Here is a 19,742-nt window from a genome sequence, read left to right as displayed (position 1 = left end):
GTGTGGAATTGTGAGAATGTGTGATTTCTTGGAAGATGTTGAAAATCCTTCACAAGATGTTCTGAACAAGCGGAGTAGTTTTAATTTAGAATGAGAACGATGGGGAACTTTTTTCTTCTTTTTTTTTTTTTTGCTGCATGTCTTAATTACGTTTACGTTTTGGGGAGTCTGAGAAATTTAGAGAGAAGTGGGAATTTTGGCAATGTGGAAAATAGTCGCCCGCCTGCCCTGAATGAAGTGAATTTGTTGACGTTGGAATGGTTTAATCGGTTGGGGGAAATAAAATATGCAATTGTAATGCTGTTATTATAAAGCGTTTAAATGTAGATGGATATACATAAACGGAACAACCCAAATAGACGTCTTGTAGGCAGGCACGAGCCGCCATTTTTGAAACCCTTTTCTCGCTCCTCCTCCGTCCTTCGATGTGTGTGCAGACATGACTGAGTGTGTTTACCTTTGGCAAACACTTGAAATGAGGTGTTTGCCTCCTTGTTGTCTGTGTGTGTGCACTTTCACCTGTCAATCACGTGGCTGACACGCGACTGTTCACACCTGTGAACATGTCGTTTCCTAGTGTTGAAGTCGTATTTGTACATTTTCGGGAAACGAGTCCAGTTGAATCCATTCCGTCCGTCTCTGCGGATTAGAAATACTTGGACGACTGAGAATCTACACAGACGTCTGTACTGTTCTGACTCGCTGTACTGACTAGTACTTTGTTAGTGGGTTTTTATTAAATATAATACAGCACATTGAGCTTCATCAAAACACAGGAAATTAAGTTAGTATATATTTAAAAATATCACTTCGGTTTTAGGTGTTCACCACTTAACCAATAGAGGGCAGCCATGTACTAAACGTACCCAGAAGAAGACAGTAACAGGAAGTAATTGACCACATGTAGTTAATAGCTAGCGCTACCCTTATTTAATCATGGGATAATGTTGAAGCATCGTCTGTAAGTGACTTTTAAGACACTATTACATGTGTAATGTAGATATAAAGATGTATGTGTGAACTAAATAGTAGTTAGTGTTTGTTTACCTTAGGTGCTAATCGCTAGCACGCTAATGCTAATCGCGATTGCTAACTGTTTAACATAGGCTCATTTTGTTTGTGTTTAATAATGCATAATCAAGGTCCAGCCCCCCAAAAATGGGGGGGGGGGGGTTTGATTACTCAATTATTCGATGGAGTAATCGATAAGATATTTGATTTTAAAAAGATTCGAAAGTGACAGCATCAGTCGTTTTCCCATAAATAATGATACATCCCTTCTGCGAGTAGCAGTAACATCCACAAATAATTGTACTCCTCTAAAAATGATTATAATTGCTTATAGATGCCCCCTAGATGGCGGTTTACATAAAAAATAAATTAAAAAGTTTTATATAGTTCATAGTACTGGCCACTGTAAAACTTTGAACAGTTTGAAGTTTGAACTTCTTGCACTTCTTAAATGCATATTATTCATACATACCTGTGTGTGTGTGTGTGTATCTATAAAAAAAAATAGCAATGTTCGATAAAATTTTTTTGGCAGACTGATAGCATTGTATAGATTGTATTGTTGGTTTCAATCAGTCAAAATCAATTAATTTATCGACTCTCCACTGTGATGTCATCTCTCTAGGATCACCAAGCCGCTGTCTTTCGCCGACTGTGTTGGCGATGAGCTGCCCCTCGGCTGGGAGGAGGTTTACGACCAGCAAGTGGGAGTTTACTACATCGATCACATCAATAGTGAGTCCCGACACCAGGCGGCATGCGTTACTTCGCCTCCTGTCCCCTTTCCGCCAAGCAGCACAGTGAACCCCATTTATTGCGGAGGGGAACGTTCCAGATAATACCCAAAAACTTTTTTAAATAGTTGTGCTGCTCTCACCTGCTTTTAAACACATCTAAATGAATTAATGCACAACTTTGTCACTTTGTCAAATTGCTCACTGTATACTTGATGCTAACTAGAGGTGCATCAATTAGTAGACAACTAATTGATTATCTATTTATATTCATATATATTTATTCTTTTTATAATATATCAATTTATTTCTTATTTTATTCATTCAAAAATATTTCTAATTGTTTTTGATAGTCGATTATTTTCCGACATGTTACGGACCAATCCAATGACTTAATCATACTTAATTTATGTTTTCGGCACTGGTCATTTGAAATAATTTCCTGTTTTTGAATGAAGGGATGGAAATGACTTGCTTTTTTAATCCAATTTATTGAGGGATTATTTAGATAATCGTTAGTTGTAACCCTATTGCTAACATATGATGCTAATAGTTAGAGCGCTTCGATCTTCTGCAAACGGTAATTATAACCCTTCAGTCAACTGTTCCTTTAAGGCACATGGAGCCGCCACACATGCAAACACAGCATGCAGCAACACTCCCAGGCATATTCTCTTGCTCTGTGGCAACAACTACACCTGCTGGATGTACTTGACGGGTCCTACTTGCGCCGTACCCTCAGAGACCACCCAGATCGAGAACCCGCGCACTCAATGGCGTCAGGAGCAGGAGCGCATGTTGAAGGAGTACCTGGTGGTGGCGCAGGAGGCCCTCCGAGCCAAGAAGGAGATGTACCTGGTCAAGCAGCAGCGTCTGGAGCTGGCCCAGCGCGAAATGTTGCTCTTCCACGAGCTCTCCGAGGACAGCCGCTCCGTCGCGAGCAGCGGTAAGACGCCGGCGTGGTCACACACCCGCATCATGCCGTGTCGGCATCTTTTATATAGAACAGCGACGGGGGGTAAAATGAAGGTATTTTTTACAGGCAGTATGAAAGGGGCTTCTTCTGTTACTATCTCCAAAGCCCGAAATTGTCAGGTTGACTTTGTACCCACATTCCATGTTGGTGCCATTTATACAGAACAACAACCATGAAAATTGTCAGAGTCCATCCGTAACACCAGATCCTCCGTCCTACTTTTCTGTGTATTTCTGTTACATCTTCACCTCAGATTCCGGACCCCACAGCGAGCTGCCACTCACTCTCTCTCTCTCGTTTGTGTGTTCGCAGCGCTCTCCGGATCGTCCTCAGGCGCGAAATACGACCCTGACCAAATCAAAGTGGAAGTGGCTTGTAGGCGAGAGCGGGTGAGTCATTATCACGGGAGAACAATGGGAATGGGTTGCCACCAGGGCAGAAGGGCTGGCGGGGATAGCTGGGCGGCCGGGGTGTTGCCTCGACAGGATACTGTGGCTCGGGGCCCGGGGCCTCTTGAGGATGAGGATGAGCTCACCATCAAAGGGTCAGAGAGAGGCGACTCGGCTCATATTTAAAGGTTCCATACAACTCTTATGTAGAATATTGACACCATAATTAAGGTTATATACAACCCAAGTAACATATTTAAGGTTCTGTACAACTATAATGTAGAAGCACCCCCCCCCCACACACACACACTTTTTTTTACATTTTTTATTTATTTTTTTAGATTTGCTGGTATTTCTATTGATATAATGACCTATTTACCAAAAAAAAATAAATGGCATTGAAAAGTGGAGCACATCCAGTGGGTGCGTTAGTGATGACTGTGCACTTTGAGGCGAGAGGAAGCCTAATGTCTGACCCCCGTCCCCCGTCCACCCAATCAACTCCGTCCTTGTCTTGTGGTCTTTGCAGCTTTCCCGACTGAAGCACGAGCTGGCCCAGGTGAGGCAGGAGCTGCAGTACAAGGAAATGGGCGTGGAGACCCTGCAAGAGTGAGTGTGACCGCCACCCTTCCTCGTCACCACCCTTTTCCCTTTGCTCTCTCTCGCCGACCTCTCCCGCTCTATTTCTGTCTCATTATGCACTGCTACCTCCTAAGAGCTAGGGTTGTTCTATTCAGCATTTTAAATCAAAATGTCTGTACAGATTTTTTTTTAAAATAAAAATACATGTTTAGGGTTTTTGGGCGAGAAACTATAATAAGTACTACACTATCTTAATGAGTTAGCCTCTAGCTAATTAAAATTTGTGTCGTTTTCTTTCTTTCTTTTCTTTTTTTTTTAATTATTCATGTGCTATTTGAAAAAATTTAGACTTTTACATTAACTTCTTGTGTTATCTGCTAGCTGGCTCATCACTGACTGTTTTAGCTGCAACATGGAGCCTAGCAACAAGCTAGCTAGCAGCTAACGCAATAAGCTAACGTTGTGGTCGCTGTTAATTACCTCACTGGTGTCAGTTTACCGGCTTGATATAAGTTGGTTAGCCTAATGGAAGAATTGCCTAAGTCATACGAGAACATTTTCAGAAAACAATGTTTTTTTTTTTTTTTTTTTTTTGGTTGCATTTCTGTCATTAAGACAACAAATGCTTAATGTCAAGATTGTCACATCAATATAACTGTCCACGTATGTTTTCTCCTGGTGGAAATTCCGCTTACGTAAAAGACAGTTTTTAGCATTTTTTTTCTTACTGATTTTGTTAACGGTAAGTAAAAAATAACTTAGTTATGCTATGAGGCTAATGGTATTAAGACATTATACTGTGTTGTTTTAAGCTACGTGTAATTCCCAAAGTCATTTTTCTGCGCCATGGGATAAATTTGGTTTCACTACTTCTCCAGATGCACATGTACTGTATAAAGGTGTTAACTTATACTCATTATACATTCAAACAGCACCACAAAATGGCCAACTCGCTGTATAGCACATAGGGAGCAATTTCGCAAGTCTGTCTTTTTGTCTTGGGAACATTTGTGGGAAAAAGTGAAGCTCCGCCTCCCACAGGACAGGGAAGGGAAAAAAAACTCCCTTTTCGGAACTGCAAACGGAGGGTCCGTGGAAAAGGGAGTGGGGGGCCAAGTGGGGCTCCACCTCAGGAAGAGGATGCACCAGTGGAGTGCAGGGAGCCAAGGAGAGGAAGTGGAGAGTGGGAGGTGGGTGGGGGGCCGCACAGTTTGAAAAACAGTGCAGTGAGATATCTGCGAGCAAATTCCTCAGCACTTCCTGACTCGCTTATCTGCCAGATGTACACAACTGCAGACGTTCCCAGAATAACCTGCAAAGATTGCACACACCATGGAGACCCCACCACACACACACACACACACACACACACTTGCTGTTTGTGTGTGTACATGTATACATGCAATGTGTTGTGCTTGTGGTGGGCGGGGGGCCACCTCAGGCTGTTGTGGGCAATATGCTGTCGGCACTGTGTCACATCAGATCAAACACACACTTTTCACTCACTAGCCAACACAATTGCGTCTTTTATCTGCTTCTATGCAGCAGACAATTAGCTGGGGGTGGGGGGGGGGGCAAATGGAAATATGTGCATTGTTCATGTGCTTATATTGCATTAGTTGAAAATTGCACGGTAAGTTTTTAATTCTTGTAAAATTACACATTTTTTTCGATGATTTTTTTTGCCTATACCTTAAAAAATGGATGGATGGATATTGACACAAAATTCGCGAAATCAAATTTTTTTTTATGGTAAAACATTTTTTGGCAGTTTTTTTGCATTTATTCTTTTCAAAGTGATTTTATTATTTATACTATTGCAACTTTATTGTGAAATTGCATCTTAATTTTCTAACATTTTTATGTTGCTGTAAAAGGACACTTGCGCCTTTTATTCTAATACAATTTTTATTTATTACTCGTAATATTACAATTTAGCGTAATTGCAACATTGTAATTCTTTACATTGTCGTTAAAAATGATGCATTTTTTCAAGTAAAATTTTTATTATTATTTTTATTCATTTGAAATTTTATTTATATTTTTCAATCATAATATTAGAACTTTATTCCTAAAATTAGAATTTAATCATGGAACTATTTATATTCTTGTAAAACCGCTTTTTACTAGAAAAAATTATCTTTGGGATTTTTTTTTAATGTAAAGTTATAGCTTATTCTATACATATTACAACTTATTTTTTTGCAACAATGAACTTTTTGTAAAATGAAAAAAATTGACTGTTGATGTAAAAAAAAAAGTTTAATTAATATTGCGACTTTAATCTGGATGAATTACAGCTTGATGTTTGTAATATTTTTATTAAGTGACGTAAAATTATAAATTAATTTTGTAAGATATTAAAGAGTAAAATGTTACCATTATTCTTGTAAAATTTTGATTTTTTTTTTTGCTTCAAATCTGAATATCACGTATTATATAGCTTTACCACTTGTTTCATTCTTGTACAACTGGATTTTTCTTAGTGTTAATTGTGGTTTTATTCCTGTGTAATTTAGTTTTTTTTAAAGCTTAATATAACATTCTCCTGAAATCATAAGTTAATTTTTGTAAATTATTTTATTATTATTTACTTAGTTATTTTCTTTAAAATGACATCGTTTTTTTGGTAGTACTTAGTTTATGTTATTACTATAACCTTTTTTTTTTCTAGTAAAACTGTTGTTGTTTTTGGTCATAATTACACCTAATATGACATTCATGGATTATGACTTCATTCTTGGAATGTATAACTTCATTCTAGTCGTATGTTTTCCTTTTTTTTCCTTTTGAGTGTGAGCCTATCCCCGCCCCTCCTTCTTTTAAGCATATAAACTCCACGGCCTTGCTAGTGTGTGTGCGTGTGTTGGTTAAAGGTGGGGGGGGGGGGGGTGCTGTGTGCCTGAACAAAGCAGGTCTTGTTGCCTGGTGGCTGGCTGAACACTACCTGCTGTTGAAGGGCCGTGAAGGAAGCGGGCTGCGGTGAGCACGGCAGCCACGTGCCAGGCCCGGTGACAGGGATGGAGGAGGGCGCCACCCCCCCCACCCCGCCTCCACCCTATGCCCCTACTCCCCATCCTCCCCTGCAACCACGCTGTAGAACATAAGCCGATTCACCTCAGGGCCACAGCAGATTGGTTCCGTTTTGTTGTTTTGTAGTTCAATGATGAAAAGACACTTTGAAGCGCAGTGCGCGCGTGTGTGCATATAAGTGTGTGTACGTGCGTGAGACAGAGTAGACACTGGATACGCAGTGAGAAAACCTTTGAAAGGAGAACTTGAAAAGCAGCTTGAACAATACAGGTCCATGTTAGAGGAGCAAAACTCGTAGACTAAAAGCGTCACGTCTCGCTTTGGAATCCGGAAGAATTTGCAAATGAGCATATTTTAATATATAAAATGTACAATGCCGGGGGAAAGTATTTGCCCCCTTCCTGATTTCTGTTTTTTGCATATTTATCATTCGCAAAGGTTTTATTTAATCAAACTAATTTTAATATCACACAGACAACCCAAGGATGTATGAAATGCAGTTTCTAAATAATTGTATTTGCCAAAGAATACAAACCTCTCTGACCCTATGTCAAAAAGTAATTACCCCCTGAAGTTCTGAGCCGAATAGCAAGTTGTACCACCTTTAGCAGCAGTAACAGAAATCAATCGTTTCCGATAATTGGTGGTCTTTTTTTTTATGACTTTATTTGGTAATATTTTAATATTATATAGTGTATTTTATTTACTTTATTTTTGAAAAATAACACCCAATTTTTTAAAATATTTATTTCATAAAAATCCTTTTGTAGTCAAATTTAATCTAATTAATATGACAATTTTAGTCTCATAAAATTAAGCTGCATTCGAGGATGGTCAGAAGTCTGACTTTTCCGAGTTCAAACCAGGAAGTGTACGGGAACTCAGAAAATCTCACTTGCGAAGTCGGGAAAAAAAAGGACCCCGACTTCTCCATCGGACTCCAAGTGACGTCACTCTACAATGGCAACCCCTTTGGAAACGCACACCGTGAATGGGAAAACATAATTTACTCGAGTATAAAACTTGATAGCTTTCTATATTCGACATAACTTCACGTAACACAACGTACGTGACAGTATGCCGCTATCTTCCTGCATGAAATTGTGCGACGAACTACTGAAGTGTATGAAATGCTTATGACAAGATCAAATCAATAAATGCAGCAAAATTGTGAGAGGGCAAGTTTGCTGGAGGTCAAAATGAGCTTTGAGGACCAAAATTTTAAAAACAGTTGATCACTATCCGCCATTTTGGTTGTTTACTTTCGCTTCAAACGCTTTCAGGTCAGAACTGGGAAAAACCAACTCTGATAAATCCGACTTCCGACCATCCTCGTATGCAGCATTACATCTTAAATGTTGTCACATTTCATTTTTGTAAAATGATGTAGGCGGGGGGTTTCTCTCTGAAAAAAGTACTGTTTTATCATAAAATAAATACTTTTTCCCCCCCAAGAACGACTTTTACGGGGGGGTTTCATGCATCCACCCCATCTCAAAGTAAATGTTGTTTGCTCTTTGATTATTCTGATATTTTCCCGATATTACAACTTTGACTTTATTCTTGTAAATGATTTTGTTATTTTTGTTTTTTTGTTTATGTACCATTATAACTGGACTGGTAAAATCTTGACTGTTTTGTTATGTCATGTTATCCTTCTTCATCACGCGACTTGTACTGTATTACAATTTGAGCTCAGACTGGCACCCTCGATCCCCGTTCTTTAATCGTGTCGATGGCAGCGCACAAGTTCCACTTGCATTTAACACTTTTCTTTTTAAGTTGAAAATGGCTTCCTTAACTAGAATCCCATCTATCGCATATGATTGGACTCTTTGATGACCGTGACGTATTTGTTCCCGTCCTGCTTCAGGATCGACCGTAAGATGTCGTGCAGTCAGACCAACTACAAGCTGGACGAGGCCCAGGCCATCTTCAACGAGCTGCGCAGCATCAAGAAGGCCATCAGCGCCGGCGAGAAGGAGAGGCAGGACCTCATCCAGGTGGGATTGATTCAATGCTGAGCGCCTGTCCAGACGCGTGAGTCAGCTGGCGCGTCTCGCTCATTCCGCCAGACGAAAAAACAACACATGACAAAGCATGATTCACTGGCAAAAAGTCATTTGTTTATTTACTTTGTCTTCGCTCCTCGACAACTCGATTAAGCAACACATTGTGTACGCTTTATGTTAAAATATTTTCTGAACTGAAATGAATGCTTGAAGCAATGGTAGTTATTACAAAAACGGCCAGCAGGTGGCAGCATAGTATAAGAGCGCAACCAGGGCACAATTTGCAAAAAAAAAATCCCCACTGTTTTAAACAGATTTGTAAATAATGATGAAACTTAGCTATATTCTAATGCTAATTGCTGCAAAACGGAAACCGATACAAATGTACTTTTTTTTCATGATGAAAGAAGAGACTAATCTTTCTTTTGGTAGGTTCCATGTTTTTATAGTCGTAGGACCCAATATTCTATGGGCCTTGCGAAATCAGTCAAAATCCAGTAAAACAGCCGGGAGCGAAGGGGGTTGCTTCAGTGAAAATGGCTGGGATTTAATGAGTTAATTTCAATATTTGTATTGTAGAGCCTGGCCAAGCTAACGGTGAACTTCCAGAGCAGCTTGTGTGCGGTTGACGCAGCCGGCGAGGTGGTGAACAGCAGCAGCGGCGGAGGAGCAGGGGGAGGGGCCACAGTGACGGGCGAAAATCAGCAGCAGTACTGCGACACCGGCTGCCAGACGGACATGATGTTGGGAGAGGTCGGGCGCACCCTCTTCGTCCTCAAGTGAGTCGTACCTGTGAGTCATTTACTGACGGCCATCTTGTTTGCAGGACTCCTCCCACATGGTGGACAAAGTGAAAGTCAACTGGCAGTATGAGGAGGCCAAGAAGAAGTAAGTGACTTTTTACTTTTTCTGTCATCACTTGTAGACTATTTTATGATTGCGGTACCCCCATGTGTCCACCAGGGTGCAGAGTATCCAGCACCAGCTTGCCCAGCTGGACAGCGAGAGCTGGTCTGGTCGAGCCGAGGCCGACCGGGATCGAGATTTCCTGCAGCTGTTGCGCGAGAAGGAGGCTCTGCTGCACGACATCATCATGGTCAGCAAGCAGCACAAGAAGGCTCAAGGTCCCGATCTGGATCCCGATCCTGATCAGGGTCCGGACTCCAACCCCGGTCCCGACACGCTCCGGCAGCTGGAGGAGGAACGCTGCCGATTAGAGGAGGAAGTGCAGCGGGCGCACAGCTCACAGAGTCAGGGAGCCAATCAAAGGTCAGCATCTTCCCAATGAAAGAAACATACCTTGATGTGTTACTACTGCAATAACTACTACTACTATGACTACTTTTACTATTACTACCATTACTTCTAATACTACTAGCGTTTCTATGACTTCTTTCAGCTTCTTTTTCTACCACTACTCTTTCTAATACTACTCTTGCTACTACTATTACTACCAATGTTACTTGTTATACTGTTACTACTACTACTACTTCAACTTCTACTACACCCACTTCTTCCACTTTTGGTACGTACTACTACTTCTACTAGTACTACAGTATTACTATTCATGTACAACCTAATTTTCCTACTACTATTACCCCTTGTACTACTCCTACAACTACTTCCATTACTAATACTTCTTACACTACTATTGACTACTTCTATGACTTGTAGGACTTCTTCTACTACTCGTACTATTTTACTTATTTTTCTACTCCAACTTCGTTACTACTACTACTGTACTCAACATTATATTATTACTTTAACTACAAGTAGTACTATTAGGTCTATTACATCTTCTACTACAACTGGTACTAGTTCTACCACTTTTTCTGCTACTACTTGTACTACTTTTTGCTTCTTTTACTTCTACTACGTTTCATTTTCCAAATACTACTTCATTGTAGAGGTGCAACAATTATTCGATTAATGGATTATCAAATTAATTTACTGTTTAGATACCTTTTTGATGAACTCATTTGCTCCCAAAAACGTATAAATACGTTCTATTTTAAATATTACCATGATCCCAAAAACTGCATAAGTCTCAATTTGGTAAATATCATATTTAAAAAAAAATATGTGTATATACTATTGGTCAGTCCACACGTGTGGGTGTTATTTTTAGAAATTGAACAATCTTAAGTGTTGAAAATGCAATGCTAATAGTAGAACAAACAAGCGGTTTTGGGGGTTTCTGGAAAAGTGACTCTTTTGGCGGTAGAAGGTTTCGTACGCAAGAGGATTTAGGGCTTAAAAAGTTTGGCCGGATTCTCACTTTACTCTCAGAAGTCTCACTTTAAAATCAGAATTCCGAGATTCAAGTCAGAATTGTGACTTTAAAGATTCTGACTTCTGCTAATACTTGTTGTACTACTTCTATTATTACTGTGACTCTTACTTCTACTAGTCCGACTTCTTGGCTGATTTAGGTATGAGACCGCAGAGGTTTGTGCTGACGTATCACTGCCTGCTACTACTTTGACTGTTCAGACTGCTGCAGCAGGAGAAGCGAAACGTGCTGCTGAGGCAGCTGGAGGAGGCCACGCGCATCACCTCCTACCTTCACTCTCAGCTCAAGAGGTGCGCGTCTCCGCGCATTTATTCCATGTTCTTCGCATCCATCTTGAAGTGGTTCATTCTACTTGTGCGTATCAGCTGTTTAGTACAATAAAGTTGCTTTGCCTTTCACGTGCGTTTGCGCAGCCTGTCCGCCAGCTCCCTGACGGTGTCGTCCAGCAGCAGCCGCGGCTCGCTGGCGTCCAGCCGCGGCTCGCTGGCGTCCAGCCGCGGCTCCCTCAGCTCCATCAGCTTCAGCGACATCTACGGCGTGCCGCAGTACGAGCGCCACGACGAGCCGGCCGACCCCCACAACCTGCGCTTCGCGCCGCCCCCGGAGGCGGCGCCCAGGGACGCGTACACGCCCGAGCCGGCCGCTCCCAGCAAGGCCAAGCGCGCCCACGACACGCCGCAGTCGCTGGCCTCGCTGTCGTCGCGCTCGTCGCTCTCCTCGCTGTCGCCGCCCAGCTCGCCCATGGACACGCCCTACCACTCCACGTCCCTGGACTGCCCATTGGCGCAGATGACGGAGGAGTACATGGAGCAGGCGGGACGCGGGCTGCTGGAGGGTCTGCGCGCCCAGTCGCAGCAGGACGCCGTCGCCCTCGCCCTCGCCGCCGCGCACCCTGCGGATGTGAAGAACCACAGAGATGGAAGCTCTCAGGGGGCTTTCAACTCAACTGGTAAGACTATCAAATCATCTGTTCAATAATCTCTTAGTAAAAATTTTAGGCATTTAAACTAGTGCCAGACCGATATGCATTTTTTTTAGGCCTATACCGATTTTTGGCAGAAACTTTCGCTATTAAGATTCTCGGCTTTGAATGACAAGTCCATAGTATGACCTTATCAACAAATGTCATGAAGTATACACGGTTGTTCTATAGATTTATGTGTCAATAATAAAACCATTCTTACTTGTTTACAACTGCTGTAAAGCATTAACCTTTTCTTTTATATATATTTGTTTATCTTGTGTTCTTTTCATCTTGGGACTTACTGTGCTAACCTGGGACCTCGGGGATTGTATTTCGTGCCATGTCATGTGGAAATGCGTGTTAAGACAAAAAAAAACATCCTAGGATGTTTACATCCTTCAATTTTGAGAAAAGAAAGTCTTTGGATCCTTGAAATATCAACTTTAAATATAACTTGAAAGGACAATGACAAAATAAAACAATAGTGAAGTAAGAATAGAACAAAAAAATAAAATAATAGCAACTGAAAAAAACAAAATCCTGACTGTTCCCGTGCGTTTTGGCCTCTTGAGGGCAGTGTGGTGCTGTACTTCCCGGAGCTGGAGCATCCATGATTTACACACGTACAGTTGCGATTGAATTCTATTAAAATAACTAATTTTTCATACATTGGGAAGAATTTGTGCCTTTGCGTAGTGTTATCTTACTTGTGGGTATGTGTTACCACAGCTTTTGTGTGTGAATATTCGTTATTTGAAGGGAAAACACCCCTAAAGTCGATGCTAACTTCCTGTTAGCATTTGAATCGGATCCTCTTTTAGCATTAGCGCTAGGCTAGCGATGTTTTAATTACGACGCATGTTTTGTATTTTAATATGCCGTGGATGTAATTCTTAACGTCGTGTTTAGTTTTACAGTTAATTCCAACCGAGGTGTCATTAAACAGCTTCAAGGACGCTTGTGGGGCAACAGAATAACCAGAATAACATACGCTACGCACTTGCTAGTTGCTAATACGCAGGCAAAATGATGGATTCAGGGTACTTTCACAGCGTCGGAAACTTCAGATTTCATCGATAGCGTTTTAAGGGAAAAATAATTGGCCATTTGGCCCAATTGGCCGATATTTGAATGCCAATAATTTAAGCACACTTTTAAACTTATACAAACACATATTGGATTGAAATGTTATTGAAGTGAATATGAATTGTAAATGTAAAAAAGTGTGAAACAACATGAGTCTTCCCAATCACGCACGCAAAGGAAAACATTTTCACGGTTTCACGTTCGGGTCACACGTCCACGTAAACATATGGCCCTCCATTCATGTACACGCGTTATGTAAACATTTGTCCACTCGCATACACAGCTTAACGTGGGCCTGTGCATTCACACACACGCATCAACTGTCATGCGCAGGAGTGACTCTGCGTGGCAACAGCGGCAGCAGAAGCAGCAGGAGGACCAGGAGAGTCTCGGCGGGCATCTCCGAGGACGCTCTGGCCACAGACAGCGGCGTCTTCGAGGCCTGGGGCAGAAGGTGACGGCGGCTCAGAGCAAACATTTGCTTTGCGACCACTATTATAAACACGCTATTTTGATTGATATTGTATTTGTGGAATAATGATGAACTATATTAAGCCATCTGTTTTCATCAATCTTAGGTTGCTGCTGGCTACTGAAATTGACGGCAAAGTACAATCAGGGCTCGCATTGGAACGCCACCCCTCACCTGTTTTCTGGGTTTGGTCACATGAGGTTCATGATGTGGCACTTTGATGTCGATTTCAGTAGACAGCAGGGGGCGGTATAGAACAAAATGGGCAGTATCCTGCGATTGATGAAAACAAACAAACTAGTCTTAGCTCTTATTCCACAAACGTAATTTTAATTCAAACCTTGTCCATTTGCTTACACTCATTCACATACCCATATTTTGGCATTTACACATGCTCATAATTTATTTATTTTTTTATGTCGTGTCATCTTCCGGGAAGGTAAAAAAAAAAGAAAAAAGTAGCAACTATTTTTACAAAAGTAAGGAGTAAAAGTCAAATTGCCAGGAAAAAATGGCATTCCAAGATACCTATAAAAGAAAAAAAATCTACTGAAGTCCAACATGTGTACTTTTAACGTGCGGTTTCCACCAGGGCGGAGGAGTCTGAGGAGATGTCGTACCTGAAGGAGCAAACGTCGTCAGCCAGTGAGCCGACGCAGATCCAGCTGGGACTGCTGTGAGTTTCCTTCTGGCGTGAAAAATAAAACGGAAGTGATTTAAGATGGTGCAAGGAATGCCCTTGCATGTGGGCAAGGAGAGCCAGAGTCACCAATGAAATTTCAGATGTTTATTGAACGGGACAAACGTCTAAGCTCTCAAAAACGAGAATGTGCAAGTAATTGTCGCCCACCCAAAATTGTTTGTCATTGTGATGTCATTCCTGATGTCGAAATGAGACTAATTTCAACATATTTCTTTGACACAAAGATGCCACCAGATGGCGTCAAAGCAATACTTTCAAATATCAACAATTGATTACTGTACATTCCTATTGTTTTTATTTCTTGTTATTTTCATTTTTTCACCTTTACATTCTGTTTGTTGCTTACGTTCCAGGTGGGAGTCCACCTCCCAGTCCCTGCGTCTTCATCTGCTCCAGCTCAAGAATTTCAGCAAGTCCGTCGTGCGGGACGGATATAAAGTGTAAGCGCACTCACTTCGAAAGTCCTTTTGGAGATCGGATGAGTGTGTGTTAGTTTTAATTTATTTTTAGAGCAATGTGGGTTTTATTAGTAGTAGCTTTTTTTTTTTTTTTTAAATATGGAGTGTTTGTTGAGTGCAAGATTAAAAGAAAAAAAAATCACTGAGTAATTTGTAATATAGTAAAGTACAATTCACAAACAACTGACGGATGTACTGTAATACCAAAATAAATAGATTTATAATAAACCCCGAAAGCTCATGTACGGACAAACGTGAAAATGAAGAACATTTCCACTGTCATTATTGATTTAGCATCATGAAGGTGTAAGTTGTTAGTTTTCATTATTTGAAAAGCATTTTTACTTTATTTTATTATCGAAAATATCTTATTATTTTTAGAGCTGTCAAACGATTAAATTAATCAGATTAATCACATCTTGGATTATTTTTTTTAAATCACGATTAATCAAGGCTTTTTTATCAACATTTTCTGCCCGCCAAATTTAAAGAGCACCTGTTATGTTAATTTTTTCGACATTTAATGTTAGGAGGACGTTTTCAAAAATTGTATCCACTGCATACGCTCATCCTCCTCTTTTTCTAATCAGTTAATTACTTGTATAATTTAAAATGAAAAAAAAAAATGACCGCAGTAGTTGACATGAACAAATATTCTGAATGTCATACGCAAACAGTTATTCAAATGTTGACTTTAATGCACGTAATTATGTTTATTGCTCAAACACAACCTGTGCTGCCTTCAACGTAACCATCCGCTTTCAGCTTTCATGATGAATGCAATATTTTTTTCAGATGAATTACTTAACGCTTTAACTTTGACAGCGCTAGTTATTTTTGTTACTTTTGATGACGTTGTTGTGTTGTCAGCTTTGTGAAGGTGCACCTGATCCCGCTGGACGCGGGGCGGGCCTGCGCCTTCTACTGCTGCACGGCTCTGGAGCCGCAGACGCACGTGAGCTTCAACGAGGGCTTCCGCGTCCCCGTGCCCGCCAACGCCCTGGCAGGATGCGCCTTGCAGCTCTCCTTATGCTCGCTCGGGCCGCAGGCTCAGGAGGAGCCCTTGGTAGGTTGGAGGGGGGGAAAGTGGGGGATGGGTCTTCTCTTGTTCCCAGTCTCATTATTTTTCTGTACAATATATAGTACTTTATTTTGCATTCTGTTTATTTGGGCTGTAATTCCACTGTCAGCCATTAGGTGGCAGCACAGTTATGTTTGACATGAAATTTTAACAAAGAAACGTCAAAACAGGAAGTATTTCCAGATCAGCCTAGTTTTTGTTGTAGATTATTGAATGTGCAATCATTAATCCTACTTTTTATGCCTACGGAAATTGGTAGCTGTAAATTCATTTTATAATGTACATCTTTAGCTTGATTAATTTATATTGTGAAATAAGTTTGTTAGCTTGGAAAAAACAGAGGGATTGGTACACCAACACTGGACAATATTTTGGAGTTATCCATTGCGCTCTCTCTCTCTCTCTCTCGTTCTCTCATGTTTTTAAATATGTTTATGTTACTGTAGTTCCGATGGTACCACTAGTAAACAATCCGTCCTTGTAATTTGGCCATTGATTGAGGAAATAAAAACAATTGTGTTTGTGTGTGTGCGTGTAGGGCAGAGCACAGGTGGGCCTGGCTGAGTGCGAAGGCAGTGCAGAGATGGTCTACCACTGGCTGAGGGTCCAAATGTTTGAGCCGAGGGGGCAAGGCCAGCGGCGACATCATGACGGGCCCGAAGACGAGCACAGACAGAGAGCCCCGGTAATGATCACGTCATAATCGACACATCATACTGACCTCAAATTGCACTGAGCAGTCACAACATTTCCTGTTTGATGATATTTGTTACTGGCACATTTTTGTGGAGGACGTGACGAAAAAAACACGTTTGTGAAATATTTTTAAGTAAATAAAAACTTATATACAGACATATATACAGCTTTATGTATTTCTTTATTTTCATTAAATAACTGGATAATTATAATTTGAATAATAAAAAAATATTAAGAAAAATAATAAATATATAAATAAATACATGTATTATTTTATTACTGTGTTTTATAAAATAAATTGGAATAATTGTTAGTATTTAAATTAAAAAGTAAAATTCCAAAATGACAGTAAAATTAAATAAATACAACTTAAACTGGTTATTTATACTGGAGCTAATTTCAGATTTGTTTTTATTTTATTGTACATAGTTTTTTGTAAAAAAAAAAAATACATATATAGGACTATGAAATCATTACTACAAAATGACAATGATGTATTTTCTATTTTATTATATATATATAGATACATTTTTAAATAAACAAAACCCAAACGTTTGCCCATCCCTGCTCTCGTTGGTCACTGAGCTGAAGTCTCATGAGATTTAAACAGATTTCTCACCATCCCAGGAGAGCTCGTGCGGCCGCGCTGATGCCGACCCCGACTCGGACTTGGATCCGCTGCTGAGGCCGCAGGCTGACTCAGTTGACAGCGGCTGCAGCAACAGCGAAAGGACGCTGGGAAAGCCGGCCGTGCTCAAGGTAAGCCGGCGGCAACGGTTAAAAACATTTTTATTTATACGGATTAGCCGACAAAAATGTGTTTTTGGCGTCCCTGCAGGTGGAAAAGGCCACGATGACGGAGGGACACTTTGCGGAGGCGGTGCGAATGCGAGGCAAAGAGAGGGGCGGGGCCCGCTGGGGCCACGCGGCGCCCTTCATGCGCGGCAGCACCATCGTGCGCTCGCAGACCTTCTCTCCCGGAGCTCGCAGTCAGTACGTCTGCAGGGTGAGTGCCGCCCCAAAAGCAAGATGGCGGCAGAGCACTTCCAAAATCCAAATCGCGCATTGACATTTTTGTTTGCTTGTGTTGTCCTCGTTGCCAGTTGTATCGCAGCGACAGCGACAGCTCCACCCTACCAAAGAAATCTCCGTTTGTCCGAAACACGCTGGAGCGGCGGACGCTGCGCTACAAGCAGCAGTCGTACCGCTCCTCGCTGGCCGAGCAGCCCACGCGCACCTCCCTGGACCTGGAGCTGGACCTCCAGGCCTGCAGGACGCGCCAGAGGCAGCTGAGCGAGGAGCTGAGCGCCCTCAGGGAGCTCAAGCTGCGTCTGGAGGAGCCCTCGCCGCCCCGCCAGCCCGCGGAGCCGCCCCACTGGGCCCTGAGGGACGAGCGCTTCCGATGCCTGCTGAGGGAGGCCCACAGACAGGTGAGACGCAACCAGACACCTTTGATTGAAACCTATTACTGTTGCCAACCGCGTCCGCCGCCGCCGTTTGCAGGCGGGACAGAGCGAGCAGGAGCAGCGTCAGGAGGAGGAGGTCGGGAGGAGGCTGAGGAAAGCGTCCAAAGAGCTGCTGCACATGAGGGGGCAGAGCCACAAGGAGCCGCTTCCTGTTCACACCTTCAGGTCGGTCAAACGAACGCACGTTGTTGGCGTAAGCACAAATACAAAAATGAAAACATTAAAAAAATATATATATATATATATTTGTGCAGATGTTCCAAATCTCCTGATGATGTTGCCTAGTGACAGCATGTACACATTAAAAATCAAGTTCAGCTCAGTGACCTAGTGGTAGAGTGTCCGCCCTAAGACTGGACTGGGAGGTCGTGGGTTCAATCCCGGCCGGGTCATACCAAAGACTATAAAAAAATGGGACCCCTTGCCACCCTGCTTGACAACTCAGCATGACGGGTTTACACTTTTGGGATGTCTGCCTTCAGCTTCATCCCAAAAATGTAAAAATGAAACTGAATGCTGAATGTCCATTTTCTGTTTCATCTCAAAAATGTAAAAATGGGGGTAAAAAATGGACATTCAGCATTCAGTTTCATTTTTACATTTTTGGGATGTCTAAAAGCACTTGTGTCCATTTTTTTTTCAATGTTTACATTTTTGAAATGAAGCTGAAGGCAGACATTCCAAAAATGTAAAAATTGGGGGGGGGGAAATTGACAAGTTTTTCCACATAGCGGCAACGATATGTTATGTATGAGACAGCATGGACTGCGGTGTCCCCCAGGGTTCAATTTTAAGTCCCTCACTTTATTTTTAATGTGTACATGTCTTCAAAAATGTAAACATTTGGGGGGGAAATTGACGTGTTTTAGACATCCCAAAATTGGAGAGAAAATGTTTTTGTTTTTCACATAGCAGTGACGATATGCCGACTAAAAACTTAATATGAAAAATAATACAACTTAAATGCCTGAATTCTCTCTAGTTGAGTCATCCAAATTTTTGCAGAATTGTTGGTAATTTCCCGGCAACAATTTCTGACTCGAGTTGAATTTATTCGCAGAGAGAAGATGGCTTTTTTCACCAGACCAAGGTTCAACATACACGTACCTCCTTTGCCGGCTGACGACGTGTGACGTGCGCGCGCCCCCGCGTCACATGACATGAAGTATTTGTGCTACTTTCTACACACGCACACACAAAAGAAGTCATGAAGCGTTTGTGTGTCATGAAGAAACTCTTCTTATTCCTGCACGAGTGTCTTCTGCTTGCCGGACGGGAACAAAAATGTTTTCATTTAAAAAAAAAAAACACACACACACAAAAGCTACTCACTGTACTGTAACTTATTTTATAGTACTTTTTCCTTGAAGGAAATTTGAAAAAAAATAATCAAATAAAATCTGCTTCCTGCTTTTTAAGTGTATTTTGTAGCTTTGGAACAAATAGCACTTCAGTGTTTGTACTTATCCTAAAGGCAATGTATTTACATCCAATGTCACTTTGTAATCCACTTTTATTACAGATGTCCTTTTTTGTTATTAAAATTAATATTATTTCATGTACTTTTCAATATACAGATGAAACACTGTATTCAGATTTTTTTTTTTTTTCTAATGATGTCTGTATGAACATCTGCAGTGTTACCTCTTTTGTGAAAATAAAACTATTAAACCACTTTTGGCCGTGCCGTGTGAACAAAAGCGTAGCCGGTGACCCCATTTGGTTTGGAAGGAGTGCAGGTGGGTGAGTAATAAAGACCACAAGCTCCGCCCCTCCAAACCCACAC

The 19,742-nt window shown here is 41.4% G+C and overlaps 1 protein-coding gene across 5 annotated transcripts in view; it reads left to right on the top strand.

Annotated features, from left to right (window-relative positions):
* wwc3 (WWC family member 3) overlaps positions 1-19,631 on the top strand; it is a 34,630-nt gene extending 14,999 nt beyond the window's left edge. For 4 of the 5 annotated variants that reach the window (XM_086088959.1, XM_086088958.1, XM_086088960.1 and 1 more), the window contains 20 exons: positions 1,637-1,746; positions 2,488-2,691; positions 3,034-3,110; positions 3,640-3,719; positions 8,599-8,728; positions 9,317-9,490; positions 9,564-9,625; positions 9,701-10,006; positions 11,231-11,320; positions 11,444-11,979; positions 13,414-13,534; positions 14,145-14,228; positions 14,609-14,695; positions 15,584-15,779; positions 16,333-16,479; positions 17,118-17,249; positions 17,329-17,496; positions 17,594-17,920; positions 17,994-18,121; positions 19,017-19,631. In XM_086088959.1, coding sequence (XP_085945085.1) covers positions 1,637-1,746; positions 2,488-2,691; positions 3,034-3,110; positions 3,640-3,719; positions 8,599-8,728; positions 9,317-9,490; positions 9,564-9,625; positions 9,701-10,006; positions 11,231-11,320; positions 11,444-11,979; positions 13,414-13,534; positions 14,145-14,228; positions 14,609-14,695; positions 15,584-15,779; positions 16,333-16,479; positions 17,118-17,249; positions 17,329-17,496; positions 17,594-17,920; positions 17,994-18,121; positions 19,017-19,089 — 3,232 coding nt within the window. In that variant the 3' untranslated portion in view covers positions 19,090-19,631. Of the gene's footprint in view, positions 1-877; positions 962-1,636; positions 1,747-2,487; positions 2,692-3,033; positions 3,111-3,639; positions 3,720-8,598; positions 8,729-9,316; positions 9,491-9,563; positions 9,626-9,700; positions 10,007-11,230; positions 11,321-11,443; positions 11,980-13,413; positions 13,535-14,144; positions 14,229-14,608; positions 14,696-15,583; positions 15,780-16,332; positions 16,480-17,117; positions 17,250-17,328; positions 17,497-17,593; positions 17,921-17,993; positions 18,122-19,016 lie in introns of those variants that run through there. The other variant, XM_086088961.1, reaches the window with a different exon arrangement.
* The last annotated feature ends 111 nt before the right edge of the window (positions 19,632-19,742 follow it).

Source organism: Leptonotus elevatus, chromosome 11 (assembly GCF_054856555.1).
Source record: "Leptonotus elevatus isolate MCC_2025b chromosome 11, RoL_Lele_1.0, whole genome shotgun sequence".
NCBI classification, from domain to species: Eukaryota; Metazoa; Chordata; class Actinopteri; order Syngnathiformes; family Syngnathidae; genus Leptonotus; species Leptonotus elevatus.
Note: the sequence above shows the minus strand (reverse complement) of the source record. Positions and strands in the feature narration are given on the sequence as shown.